The 15,162-nt window shown below is 41.4% G+C and overlaps 1 protein-coding gene and 1 pseudogene across 1 annotated transcript; both read right to left on the bottom strand.

Moving 5' to 3' along the window:
- Nucleotides 1-904: 904 nt before the first annotated feature.
- Nucleotides 905-2,309, bottom strand: LOC102392656 (hemoglobin subunit epsilon-4). Its single transcript, XM_006061582.3, is given in 3 exon segments — nt 905-1,033; nt 1,867-2,089; nt 2,215-2,309. Coding segments are annotated over 3 exon segments (444 nt in total). The 5' UTR covers nt 2,307-2,309.
- A 7,044-nt stretch (nt 2,310-9,353) lies between these two features.
- LOC112579658 lies at nt 9,354-12,357 on the bottom strand (annotated as a pseudogene).
- Between the last annotated feature and the right edge of the window lie 2,805 nt (nt 12,358-15,162).

Here is a 15,162-nt window from a genome sequence, read left to right on the forward strand (position 1 = left end):
AGATGCAAGGAAAAAGTTGAGAGCAGTGTGCTTGACTGGGTGTCTAAAATACCATCTTCATTGCACTTATCAGATCAGATCAGATCAGTCGCTCAGTCGTGTCCGACTCTTTGCAACCCCATGAATCGCAGCACTCCAGGCCTCCCTGTCCATCACCAACTCCCAGAGTTCAGTGAGATTCACATCCATCGAATCAGTGATGCCATCCAGCCACCTCATATTCTGTCGTCCCCTTCTCCTCTTGCCCCCAATCCCTCTCAGCATCACAGTCTTTTCCAATGAGTCAACTCTTCGCATGAGGTGGCCAAAGTACTGGAGTTTCAGCTTTAGCATCATTCCTTCCAAAGAAATCCCAGGACTGATCTCCATTGCACTTATAGCTACTAAAAATATGACTCATATTAAATAAAAGTAGTCCAGAAAGGGCTCTATCCAGCATTTATACAAATAACAGACTATACAGGTCCCTTACTTTGTGTCCTAACAGCTCACTATTAACAATCATTTTGCATCTCTCAGGAGTAACTCCATTTCTTTCCTTTTTCTAAAGACCTTCTCTGTTTCAGGAGTTTAACTCCCCCTCCTAGGATTAACTACCCACTGAAGTCACTTTTACAGAATCTTATTAGGGTTCCTTCTATAACCTCCCCAAACTCTCAATCTCCAATATTCCCAGTTCCAATAGGAATGCTTTTTTTTTTTTTTTTTTTTTTTTTGGCTGAATCAACTTAGAAAAGATAAAAACAAAGAGAAAATACAAAGATATTCATTATAGACCCTGACTTTTACTTCATTTGTATTATATTGGAGTTATGTCTCCATAACTCTCTCGCTCTGTCTTCAGGAGATGAACTGATGGGACACTGGGCCCTCAGATAGGCAAAAAACATGGTTGGCCAGGCAACTAGTGGTACTTGTGGACCAGAGCATTAGCCACAGCATTTGTCAGCTTTTGCCAGGCAGCCTGCATCTGCGGAGTAAATTCCTTGCTGAAGTGGGTTACCAAGACAATCAATATCATGTTGCCTAGGAGCTGGGAATAAAAAGAAGATAGTACATAATGAAGAGAAGGTCTCAGGCTGCCCTTCCAGCAAATAGATGCCACATCCATTTCCTTCATAAGAGGCTGAGCAACTTTCATGGCCATGTTCCCACAAAAGTGCATCATTATAGATCTGGCATTGGCTTCAGTGACTCCCAGTCTGAACCCCCACTGTGTTATATCATTCTCCCATTTTCTCTGTCAACTTCCAACCCCAGAGCATTGCTATGGGTACCTTCTCTCCCTTTTTTTTTTAAGTAAAATTAAGGGGACTTCATATGCATATTGTATCTTCAGATATTACATACATTCAGATTGTTTGGACATCCATTTGACAAGGAATCCAGCACCTTGTATACAAAAACATTTCATCTTTGCTAGAGATGAGTGAAGGAGGCACAAATCGTGAAAAGTTGCTCTTATTTTGCACTGTTTAGTTCTGGTTCAAAACTCAAAAATCATAAAGAAATGTATTCATCAATTTTCATAGAAAATTTCAGTTATCAAAGGCAAGATATTCTTCTGCATGGCTCAGTTTGTATTCTCCAGGCCAAAACATATAGCTCAAGTTTGTTTAGTTTTCTTCACAACATGTTTTCTGTTTTCAGAATTATCAGATGACCAGTGACTTCTACTAGCCATAGAATAATTACTTGGTCTTACCTTTGACCTCTGGAAAAACCTATCAAGATCAAGCCTTTCTCTGAAATATTACCTCCAAAAAATATATTTCTATAGCATAAGACTTGAGTCAGTGTTCTCATTATCACCACAGCACAGAAACCTGGATGAAAGAACAAAGCACAGGCATGCCCAGAACTCACCCTGAAGTTCTCGGGATCCACATGCAACTTGTCACAGTGCAGCTCACTTAGATCTGCAAAGGTTCCCTTGAGGTCATTCGTGTGCTTAATGGCATTTCCAAAGGAGTTCAGCACCTTCCTGCCATGGGCTTTGACCATGGGGTTGCCCATTATCGCAGACTCAGAGTATAAGTTACCAAAACTGTCAAAGAACCTCTGAGTCCATGGGTAGACGATCAGGAGCCTATAGGATGATCATAAACAAAGAACAGATGAGAAGTCAGAGTATGTAAGAAACCTAACCAGTTTCTCTTTTCTGGAACACTTTCAGCTTTTCTACATCCTCTCCTACCTGTGTCCAGTGCTTACCTTGCCAGGCTCTCACCGCCGACCACCTACACATTCACTTTGGCCCAGAGACTAGCAACAGCAGCCTTCTCCTCGGTAGTAAAATGCACCATGGTGTCTGGGAGCTTACTGGTGATCTGATCCTAATGGGCCAGAAGCAAGTCTGTGCTGCCTTTTCACTGTTTGGCCTTTTATTCCTCAGCTCCTGTCCCAAGGCCCTTCCTTTGCCCAGTAAAATGAGACTAATGGTCAAAGGTAGGGGGCCACCACCAGGGGTGGGACTTGGGCAAGGGTGGGTCAGCAAGATGGACATTTGTGTCTCTGATAGTGTTGCTGGCTCTATCATAGATACTCTGCTATTGTCCCCCCTACCCTCTACTGTGCAATTCATATCTCAAGCTCCCCACCACCCCTCCTGAAGTGACCAGCAGGCTGACCATGAAGCATAGCTAGAGTTAGGAAGAGCAACATTTAGAACTCTGTTGAGCACTGTGTCAGGTGTTTATAAGACACTGTTCTGCTGTCCAGCCAGGGTATATTAATAGATGAAGCCACAGCTCTTCTTGGGTTACCAATGCTTCTAAAGCTTATATGGGCTCATACTTTTATAATTCTCATAAACAGGTAAAAATGATCCCAATCCAGCATCAATTTAGAAACAAGATAGGTAAGAACTCGGTAATTTAGAGAATTGAATATCACCCCTTTGTTACTGAGTTCTATCAGTAATATGTGTACTTGTCTGAATAATTTTTTTCACTCTGATTATATAGAAAGTGTCTCTGGCCAGGACATGTATCTATGCATTCATATCAGAGAATACACTATTGAATTTTGGGGAATAGGTGCTTCTATGTTTAATGAAGAGAGTATATGAATTCCTCTTGGCAATGGTTCTGGATGAACTGAGTTGTCTCATGTGCTGGGTCCACACTCCTGGCCGAGTGTGACTTTTCTTCATATCTAATCAGTCAGAGGCAATCGTCAATGACAGTACTCTACACACCACTGCCCCTGTGATCTAAGGTACTGTGTTCTCATGCATCCAAATAAGCATTTACAAGACTGGCAAAGACACATTTCTAGTGGGAGAGGGAATGATTCATTTTATTTCAGAATTTGTTGCTCCCACATTTTGACCTCCAGAAAGCTGGTTTGTTTCTCCCTGAGATCACTCTTACAAGTATATGTATATATAATAAGAAAATAATTTTCATGTGTATTTACAGAGGGGCTCTAAAATTTAGAGTTCAACCCAATGTATTATATTAATAGCAAAATTTCTACTATTAGAAAATAAATCCTTTCTGTCTATTTGATATAGTGAGACACTTTTATGGATTCAGCCTTGAGAAGACTTAAGTGTAAAATGTGGATAAAAATTTCTGTTTCTGGAAGCTTGTTTATCATGACAGAGTGGATAATCTGTGAGCACTGTTTTATGTGAGCACTTTGGTACAGAGATTAATTTGGATTAATCTCAAAAGAATTTGCTTCAAGAAAATAAGTCAGAGAAATGAAAAAAGCAGAAACTATGACCACAGCCAGGAACCTCACTCACACTCAGCTGGGGTCTGGCCTGCAGGGTTGGCTCTGGGTACTTTCTATCTCTAGCCCTGATTCCCATCTTCAGCAGAGTATGTGCCCCTGCAAGGCCCCAGACTCAGGGGCTTATGCAGCTCTGAATGTTGGGGAATAACTGCCATCCTTTCAGCAAAGCAGGCAATGATTCTGGAAGTTACCTCTAACTCCTGATTTTCTCTCTCACTTTTTAGACAGTCCCTCTCTCTGAGTAGTTTACAATGGTCTCTCCTTCTTGAAATGCTGTAGCCAGCCTGCTCACTTAGGTCTCCTCATGGCAACAATCAATTTAACATTCCCTCCCTGGTGGTCTGGTGGCTAAGATTCTGAACAACCAATGCAGGGCCCCAGGTTCAAACCCAGGTCAGGGAACTAGATCCCACATACCACACTTAAAGATCCTGCATGGTGCAAAGATTGAAGATCCTGCCTGCCACAGCTAAGACGTGGCAAAACCAAATAAATAAATACAAATAAATATTTAAAAGAAAAAAAAAAAAAGTCCTGAAAAAAAAAAAAATTAACCTTCTCAGGCAGCTCTCTTCACTTTAACCAGATAGTTCTTTAGTAAAGCCCATGGGCAGTTCTTTGGAGTTGACTTTGAAAAGCGGTATCCCCTGCTCTGATCTCCAACCTCTCCCATCCCGAGTCTGTCTTCACAAGGGCTGGGACAAGCCAGCTGCTTTTAGAAAATATGTTCTTAGAATGGAATGACATCCTTGCCTGGACATTGCCATCTTCAGACCTGGGCTAATTTTCCTGTAAAGAATCTCCACTTAGGTACTCTACCTCAGAACCTTTGCCTTCAGTGAGGTCTTTTTTCAGACCCACTTAATTGTGTGCTCCTGAGGAGCTCTTGTCCCCTGATACCCTTCCCCTCCCACCTGAACACCCCTATATCTTTAACTGGAAAAACTCATGAGTATATATTTCTCCCAAGTGTATGTCCCAACCACATCCCTTCGGTGCTCTGTTTTTAATTTTCCTGCAGAAATTTCTATTTCATGCAAAATCTGAATGGTGACCCGCACCCCCAAATACAGCTCAACATAGAATTTCTAATGTTTCCAAATATGTAAAAGCACATGAGAAAAGCAGACCTGAGGACAAATACTCTGAGAAGAACTCTTAGCAGAGCATTACTCTACTGCTATTCTTGTTGTTGTTGTTTTTATTATTATTATTATTAGAACAATAAAACTTTTCCTTGGTGACACTCTATTACTGGGCAGGACCCTCAGTGATACTTGTGGGCCAGGGTGTTCACCAGTCCAGTCACTATCGTCTTCAAGGCAGCCCGCACTGGGGGAGTTAATTCTGTATCAAAATGGTTTGCCAGACAATCACTAGCACAATTTCCAGGAGCTGTGGAGGTGGAGAGAGATAACAGATGTGCACAGTGAGCAGAGAGTTCTGGGCTGGCCTCTCTGCTCCCATTTTGAACTGAGTGATATCAACTTCCCGCAAAGCCTGGGGCCTTGCCTTGTCTCTAAGCACAGCTAGTTTGTTCCCCTTGCTAAACTAGGGCTTGACCATGATTTCCCTCCTATATTCCTAGCACCAGCAACTTCACCTTTTGCCCGCATAAAAATAAACACTCGTAGCTTTATTATTGTACTCACTTCAGCCCACATGTTCTAGCTGTTTTCCTCCCCCAGAGACACTTCATCCCACTTCTGGATTTATAGGATGCAAACTTGAAATGGCTGTCTAGAAACAATTCTGTACAAATGCTCAGCCAATGTATGAATGTGCTGTATGCTTAGTCAGTCATGCCTGATTGCTTGGACTGCAGTCTGCCAGGCTCCTCCCTCCATGGGGATTCTCCAGGCAAGAAAACTGAAGTGGGTTGCAAGGCCGTTCTTCAAGGGGAGCTTCCCAACCCAGGGATGGAACCCAGGTCTTCCACATTGAGGGTGGATTTTTTACCATCTGAGCTACCAGGGAAGCCCTAATGTATAAATAGCCTTAGTAATATATTTATGAACTCTAAGTTCTTTCCTTATACAGAACCAGCATATGCTGTATAGACATTTCTCCTTGGCAATGTTTTTTTCTGCCTCCAGGAGAGGAAAAGTGAAAAATAACAAAGGCACAGTTCCTTTCATACAAGTATACTTTCCAGTATACACTTTCCTCATCCCTATATAGGTTTCTTCTAAAAGGAAACAAAGTCCAAACAAACCCCTCTGGCCTTCTGAAAGCAGTCTTTAGTCCCTATTGCATTACTTCTTGGTCTTACTTAGTTCAGTCTTCTGGAGTTTATTTCCTTTCAACCTCAATACTGCCAAATGTTTCACCTCCCACAGCTATCCTTGTTTCCTTACCATCCCTCTGTTTTTGGACTCATCTCTTCTGTTTCCTCTAAACATGTCTTGCTGATTTCTCAATTTCAGGCTTTGAATTTTCCATTTCCTCACAAAATGATCTTTTATTTCCACTGAAGCTCAATTTCAATAATGATAATTTTTGAAATTATCATTTGATATAAGATATCAAATATCATATAGCTTCAGTTTCCATTGAAGCTCAGTTTCAATAAAATGATAACTATCCTTATAGCTAAATTTTTTTAAAAAGCATTATTATTGGAGACAAAAGATTGCATATATTTATGAATACGTATACACATATAGTGGAGAAGGCAATGGCACCCCACTCCAGTACTCTTGCCTGGAAAATCCCATGGATGGAGGAGCCTGGAAGGCTGCAGTCCATGGGGTCGCTAAGAGTTGGACACGACTGAGCGACTTCACTTTCACTTTTCACTTTCATGCATTGGAGAAGGAAATGGCAACCCACTCCAGTGTTCTTGCCTGGAGAATCCCAGGGACGGGGGAGCCTGATGGGCTTCCATCTCTGGGGTCGCACAGAGTTGGACACGACTGAAGTGACTTAGCAGCAGCAGCATACACATATAGTGCAGATAGATAGAGCTTATAGATAACATAAATACTACTGCTAAAAGATAGAAGTTATAGATGCAGTCAATTATTTTTAGAGAAAGAGATTAATAGAGCTTATGTTCCAATTAGTGAACTGAAGATATGAGATATATTAATGTATTTTATTCTCTAAAAAATAAACTTAGATAAACATGATCAGTGAATGAGAGCTTAAGGTATTAAGTGATGCATCTCAAACTGCAGAGCTAGCAGGATGCTCAAATTCAAACCAAAGCAGCAGGTTCTAAGGTCTTAGAGCTGGCTCCCCATTAGTACAAATGACAACAACACAGGGGAAAGGCCAGGCAAGGGTCCTTGATTGTACTCTGAGAAACACATTCCATCTCAGGACAGCTGATCAAACATTATGTTTCTTACATTAAATAAAATTATAATGTTTTTTCAAACTTTCATTCCCATGGATCCTTAAATGTACATTCAATAACTATTTGTTGCATGACTTTGTGTTATAATTGTTCTATGTACTGAAGATTTAAGATAGACAAAGAATCTAATTTGGGGGTGGAAGATACAGAAAATTAATAAGTAAACCCATCAACAAATAATTTCAACTATTATCATTTGTTATGAAGGAAATTAATATCTGGACATAATGAGCTGCTGCTACTGCTGCTGCTAAGTTGCATCAGTTGTGTCCAACTCTGTGCAACCCCAGAGATGGCAGCCCACCAGGCTCCCCCATCCCTGGGATTCTCCAGGCAAAAACACTGGAGTGGGTTGCCATTTCCTTCTCCAATGCATGAAAGTGAAAAGTGAAACTGAAGTCACTCAGTTGTGTCCGACTCTTAGCGACCCCATGGACTGCAGCCTACCAGGCTCCTCCGTCCATGGGATTTTCCAAGCAAGAGTACGGAAGTGGGTGGCCAGTGCCTTCTCCAGGACATAATGAGAGAGGGACACAATCACATCAGAAAAAGTCTCTCTAAGAAGGTCATAGTTGAGGCAGCCCAGAATGAAAAGAAGGAATCTGTCAGTTGAGAGTATTAAGATAGAGGTCCTGAAAGTTGAGATAGTGGCACAAACCTCTAAGGAAAGTAAAACAAACATCTGTTATGCTAGAGATATGAGTGTTGGGCTGGTTGATATGTAAATAGTAAAAGTGAAAATGGCAGAAAATACCGTTGTAGAGAAAGCATAAACCTAATTAATAACTTAGAACTTCTCCTCAGTGATAGGGAATAAGAAGTCATTATAGGATTTTAAACCTGGTAATGACAATCTCTAAACCCTCTGGCTCTTAGTTAGATTAATATTCCCAGATAATTGTGTTATCACATTATTTTTCTCAGCTGACTTTTATGGTCTATCAACAATAATTAGACACCTTTTCATCTATTAAAAAATTGAGCCCTCTAGACCTGAATATATGCATATGTGTGTGTGTGTGTGTGTGTAAATTGTGTTTTTGTTTTCAGTTCAATTGTCCTGAACTGGCAAAATCCAGATCTAAACCTAGATCATTAAGGGAGGAAGAATATATCTTGTTTGCTCCTTCACCATCATCATCCCTGCTGCTGCTGCTGCTAAGTCACTTCAGTCGTGTTTGACTCCGTGCGACCCCATAGACGGCAGCCCACCAGGCTCCCCCATCCTTGGGATTCTCCAGGCGAGAACACTGGAGTGGGTTGCCATTTCCTTCTCCAATGCATGAAAGTGAAAAGTGAAAGTGATATTCATAGTAAGAATAATAGTTGAGAGGCAAGAAGGATGAAAAAGAGATCGACTGATTTAGAAAAGTACTTTGCTCTCATTCGTTGACTGACTGGATGAGAAGGTTTCATGCCACAGAGAGCCTTTCTTTACTCTATTTAGGGGCATATTAAGAGGCAATGGGGGACTTTCTTAGTGGTCCTGTGGATACAAATTCTCCTTACAATGCAGGGGACATGGATTTAATCTCTAGTTGGGCAACAAGGATCCCACCCAGAGATGTAACTACTGAGCTCAAATGATGCAACAAAGATCTCCCAACCATTACTAAGATCCAATGCACTCAAATAAATAAATAGGTAAGGGAGCACAGACAGACCAGTGTGTTGACAGTCTGCAAAAATGTAATTACTGGTCTTTTAGCCACATTGTGAAGACAAAAGGCCAAATTCGAAAGTAATTCACAGGACATATTGACTCATTTGAAAAGACCCGAATGCTGGGAAAGATTGAAGGCAGGAGGAGAAGGGGACCACAGAGGATGAGATGGTCAGATGGCATCACCGACTCAATGCACATGAGTTTAAGTAAACTCCAGGAGTTGGTGATGAACAGGGAGTCCTGGCATGCTGCGATCCATGGGGTCGCAAAGAGGCAGACACAACTGAGGCACTGAACTGAACTGAACTGACTGTAGTTAATGTATGGAAATAATGAAATGAATGCCTCATAGAGTTAAATTTGCCAGTCCTCAAGAGGACAGTTTGACTCAAAGCCTAGAGCTCATGATTCCCTGAGCAATCTGGCAGGCCATTCTCAAGAATAATTCAGTTAATGCTTCTCTTATATGATGTCCCCAGGTCATTGCAGGCCTCTTCTTGATAGAGCCAGGCTGTGAGTTTTCTCAACTGCTGCCACCCCCTTCCTTCTCATCCACCCCAGTCAATCAGAAAATATGTCCTATTAACTCTCCCTTTCTTCATCCTTCAGTTTTTGCAGACCTCCTTGATCTTTCAGGGCTTCCCCGGAGGTCAGCGGTAAAGAATCTGCCTGCCAAGCAGGAGATGCAAGTTCCATCAATGGATCAGGAAGATCTTCTGGAGAGGAAATGGCAACAAGCTCCAGCATTCTTGCCAGGAAAATCCCATGGATAGAAGAGCCTAGTGGGCTGTAGTCCAAACAGTCACAAAAAGTCAGACACAAATAAACACACTGCTCTTCTTGGATTGAGTCCATTATATCTGTTCTCCTCAATTAGCATCCATGTCTAGTCTGCAATTTTCAATTCATTTTGTGTGAATTAAGCAGATTATTTGCCCCTCCAAATCCTACTCCTTGAGTCATTTAAAGTTCTAAGAATATTTATTGCTTACTCTTACTACTATCAATAACATATTTTTATCTTCAAAACCTTATATTATCTAGTCTTTCCTAATCCTCTACCTATGTCTTACTTTCTCTTCCATTTCCAGAGAGCCATTTTCATGCACATTGCCAAGCTCTGGCTGGCTAATTTTGAACTATGAGACTTAGTTATTATCTTATCTCCTACATGAAGTCTTGGTCATCCCCCTGTTTGTCTGAATTCATACACTACCCTAGCTCTAATTTTACTTTAGTACACATTACATTCAATCAGAATATGATGTACAATGATTTCAAGTGTCTTAGCCTTGGCTTTGTAAGGAGACAGTGGAATCCTTCAGAAAAGGGTAAGCTATTGCTGGTTCATGGAGATTTTTTGAAAATTCTCAGCCACCCTTCAACTGATCTTCTTATCTCCAATTCAGTCTCATAAGATATATGATAACTTAGTTGACTCAAAATGTATGTTGGAGCAAACTGAAAAAGTAACCTGAGTCTAGATGATGAATCCCTACAAAGCTTTTGTTTTTTTCCGCAAACTCTCTGGCATGCACTATAAATCTATCTTGTTTTCTCTCAGACACCACTTACTACATCTGCCTTCCTGCTACAGTAAGTTTTTGCCACACTGCCCCGTGGCAGTCAGTCCACAACCACTAAAATAAACTTTTTCAACCACAGAATACTCCTTTCTCCACCTTAACTTTCTCCCAATAACCCTAAATCCTACCAGAATGTCTGTCTTCCACTGATGAGTTTCCCAATGCTTCTCAAAGGACTGTTACTTCTTCCTATGTCTCTCCCCATCCTTCAGCTAATGAACTGTTTCTCCTTTAACACAAGATGAAATGATAGAGAAGATACAATGTTAATTTTTGATCCCTGAATAGAATGTACTTTATTAAACAGAAGCTGGGCTCTCAAGGTCAAACCCCAGTACCCAAGGGCAGAAGAAAGGCACTGGGGACACAAAATGGTGAATTGAAAAGAGGATTGAGTGGTATTTGTGGGCCAGAGCAGTGGCAACACCAGAAGCAACACCAGCTTCTGCCAGGCAGCCTGCATGTCAGGGGTGAATTCTCTGCCAGAGTGAGTAGCCAGAACAATTACAATCACATTGCCCAGGAGCTATTGGGTGAGAGACAGAATGACAATTAAGTATGCCAAGTAGAAGTTTCCTAAAAGAGTTGCAGAAAATAATGGCTTAGTACCTACACTCACTCCCAAGTCCACATCTTAAACTGCTCAATGAGTTGTATCTATACAATAAACTCAGATGAGCTTGTCCTTCAACTTAATTTAAATTCTATGAGCCCTCCATTCAACATTTTTCTACCTATAGCCCCTGCCTCTCTCCTATTTCACTATTTTTATTTGCCTCTCTCCCTCCCTCTAATTTTTATATTCAAAGGATTTCAGGATTTCATGGGTTCCTAGAATGAGTTTAGTAAAGCCTCCAACCAATGAAGCAATATGCCTCCACTTAGTCACAATACTGATGGGTAGTTTAATAGAGAATTGATCTATTTTTCTTTGAGAAGAATGGTCTAAAAATTATTCTCTCAAATATTTTCCTAACTTCAGTCATCAGGAATCACAAAAGATATTTCTCCTTCCTTGAGATTGGACTTCATCTATCAAAAGTCAGATTTTATTTCTCCTTGAACAAATATGCTACTCTTTGATATTTTCAGGGGGTAAATACATCCAGTTCTGACAGAAGTTTCTGAAAATTTTTAAGCAAACTTCAGGCTGTTCACTGTGACACTAATGGTAAAGAGCCTGCCTGCCAGTGCAGATGTGAGGGATACAGATTTGATCCCTGGGTCGGGAAGACCCCCTAGAAAAAGAAATGGCAGCACATTTCTGTATTCTTGCCTGGAGAATCCCACGGACAGAGGAGCCTGGTGGGTTACAGCCATGGGGTCACAAAGAATCTGACACCTGAAGCGACTTAGCATGCATGCACAGTAAGGCTGCTCATAGCTCTTTATGCCACTAGTCCTGAATCAAGGTGGGCTCAGTATGCCCGCTGGAAGTCTGTCCTCCTAACACCTAGTTTGATCTATGATTTCTGAGATCTTTGCTAGTCTTTCCAATCAAACACTCAACTTCCATTATTACTGCAAAGTAAAAAGCCAAAGGGAACACATGAACACTTCCTGAACTCACCCTGAAGTTCTCAGGATCCACATGCAACTTGTCACAGTGTAACTCACTCAGCTTAGCAAAGGCACCTTTGAGGTTGTCCAAGTTCTTCATAGCTTCTCCGAAGGAGGTCAGCACCTTCTTGCCATGGGCCTTGACCTTGGGGTTTCCTATTATGGCAGAGGCAGAGGACAGGTTGCCAAAGCTGTCAAAGAATTTCTGGGTCCAGGGGTAGAAGACCAGTAGCCTATGAGATGGAGATAGCAGATGGAAAATCAGTGACTTGAAAATTTTTTCAAAATTTGCTAATCAATTTGCCAGGCTCATATTCACCATCCTTCCCCATGAAGCCTACTTTCTACATGCCCAGAGCCTCGCCTCCAGCCTCTTCCACATTCCATTTGCCCCACAGGCCAGTGATAGCAGCCTTCTCCTCCACAGTAAAATGCACCATGATGTCAAGTCGTGGAGCTTACAGGTGATCACAGAAGCATCAAAAGCAAGTCTGTGCTGCTGCTGGATGCTGTGGCCTTTATTCTTTACTGCTGAACTTCTGCCCCCTTGCTCCTGCTGTCCTTTCAGTCACTGGCCAAGGTTAGGCTGTGTCCCTCAGGCATGGAATAAGAACAGCTGATGGTCAGCAAGGAAGATGTATATTGAGTGTATGATAACGTGTTGGTTCCTGAGACACCCTTCCTTTGTTATGTCCTCCTGCATCCGCAACACTATTTTCCACTCACTCCCCATTTTCGCTCTCAGCTCTTCCCATGTCATCCTCCACGATGGCATCCATCTCTCCCATTCTCCTTCTCCCAGAATGACTCATGGAGTGTAGCTAAGCACCAGACAAGGAAGGAGTTCTATTCAAACCATTTTAGTATTGGTTAAAGATGGTGAGATGGTGACAAAGACAAAAACATGCTCAAGATAAAAAATACCATCATAGACAAGAAACTCAAATCAGTTCTAGCTCTCTTGAGGAGTGAATTATAGACAAGCTCTGGATTTTAGTTTTCCAAGGGAGAAAAAAAAAAAACACACACACATTTATGGTTACTTCAGGAAGCTGAATTGAAATGCAAGAAATCTACAATAGAACTAAGAGCTCAATCCCAAATTAAAATATCCAAAGGTTATTTCATAGAGAGAACAGGCAGAATAAGCTTACATCCTGTGCTTCCAGGGAACTCTGTTCATTTCTCTGTGACAACAAGAGAAATTGTCCACTCTGGAGATATTGCCCTGAGTTTTCTTCTTGATTTTCTCTTCTTATTGACACCAGTGAGGCAGCTAAGAAGTCTGAAATTATTTAATACTAGGACTTGTGATCACCATGAGAAATAAATGAATTGATATGAGAGGCTAGGTGTTGGAGTATGTTCGATGTTTTTTGAAGCCATCAGTGATGGAGACTTCAAATTTCTCTAGTGTCTTTGTTTTGTTTTGCATTTTGATGTCCCTGTTGTCTGTAGCCTTCCCTAAGAACTTATCATCATCATCAAATAGAGTCTGTACCTTACAACATTTTCATCTGCAACCCACTGTTATTTTACTGGAGTCCTGTTGATATGATGGTAAGGAATGGGTTGTGGGGGAGAAGCAGCCCATAACTGTGTAATTAAAAATCAGCCTTTAGTGGATCAGTTTTCCTGGGCTGTGACCTTTACAAGCATTTCTAAAGTTCCCCCTCCCTTAAGAAAAATTAAAAAGACACCCTAAGATAGACTACCTAACCTCAGTTACTTAAGTTGCTCAGGCATGTCCTACTCTTTGCAACCCCATGGACTGCAGGATGCCAGGCTTCCTTGATCATCACCAACTCCTGGAGCATACTCAAACTCATGTCCATCCTATCAGTGATGCCATCCAACCATCTCATCCTCTGTTGTCCCCTTCTCCTCCTGCCTTCAATCTTTCCCAGCATCAGGGTCTTTTCCAACGAGTTGACTCTTTGCATCAAGCGATCGAAGTATTGGAGTTTAAGCTTCAGCATCAGTCCTTTCAATGAATATTCAAGACTGATTTTCTTTATGATTGTCCGGTTGGATCTCCTTGCAGCCCAAGGGACTTTCAAGAGTCTTCTCCAACACCACAGTTCAAAGCATCAATTCTTAATACTCAGCTTTTTTTATAGTCCAACTCTCACATCCATACATGACTACTACAAAAACCATAGCTTTGACTAGATGGATCCTTGTTAGTAAAGTAATGTCTCTATTTTTTAACATGCTGTCTAGGTTCGTCATAGCTTTTCTTCCAAGGAGCAAGGGTCTTTTAATTTCATGGCTGCTGTCACCATTGGCAGTGATTTTGGAGCCCAGCAAAATAAAGTCTCACACTGTTTCCATTTTTTTCCCATCTATTTGCCATGAAATGATGGGACCGGATGCCATGATCTTAGTTTTCTGAATATTGAGTTTTAAGCCAACTTTTTCACTCTCCTCTTTCACTTTCAGCAAGAGGCTCTTTAGTTCTTCTTTGCTCTCTGTCATAAGGGTGGTGTCATCTTCATATCTGAGATTATTGATATTTCTTCCAGCAGCCTTGATTCTAGCTTGTGCTTCATCCAGCCTGGCAGTTCACATGATGTACTCTGCATAAGTTAAATAAGCAGGGAGAGTATACAGCCTTGATGTACTCCTTTCCTGATTTGGAACCAGTCAGCTGTTCCATGTCCAGTTCTAACTGTTGCTTCTTGACCTGCATACAGATTTCTCAGGAGGCAGGTCAGGTGGCCTTTTATTCCCATCTCTTGAATAATATTCCACAGTTTGTTGTGACCCACACAGTTGAAGGCTTGGGTGTAGTCAATAAAGCAAAATAGCTGCTCTTCTGGAACTTTCTTGCTTTTTCAATGATCCAGCGGATATTGGCAATTTAATCTCTGGTTCCTCTGCCTTTTCTAAATCCAACTTAAATATCTGGAAGCTCACAGTTCATGCACTGTTGAAGCCTGGCTTGGAGAATTTTGGTTTGCTAACATATGAGAGAGTGTAACTGAGCGGTAGTTTGAACATTCTTTGGCATTACCTTTCTTTGAGATTGGAAGGAAAACTGACCTTTTCCAGTCCTGTGGCCACTGCTGAGTTTTCCACTTTCCTGGCATACTGAGTGCAGCACTGTCACACCATCATCGTTTAGGATTTGAAATAGCTCAAACCTAGGATGACACAATTCTAGGTCAAGAGAGTAGATATTTTATCACTGAAATAGAAGACCAATGAAAGGACAAGAAATGTCTGTCTACATTGTGAAGAAT

This window comes from Bubalus bubalis, chromosome 16 (assembly GCF_019923935.1).
Source record: "Bubalus bubalis isolate 160015118507 breed Murrah chromosome 16, NDDB_SH_1, whole genome shotgun sequence".
Taxonomy (NCBI): Eukaryota; Metazoa; Chordata; class Mammalia; order Artiodactyla; family Bovidae; genus Bubalus; species Bubalus bubalis.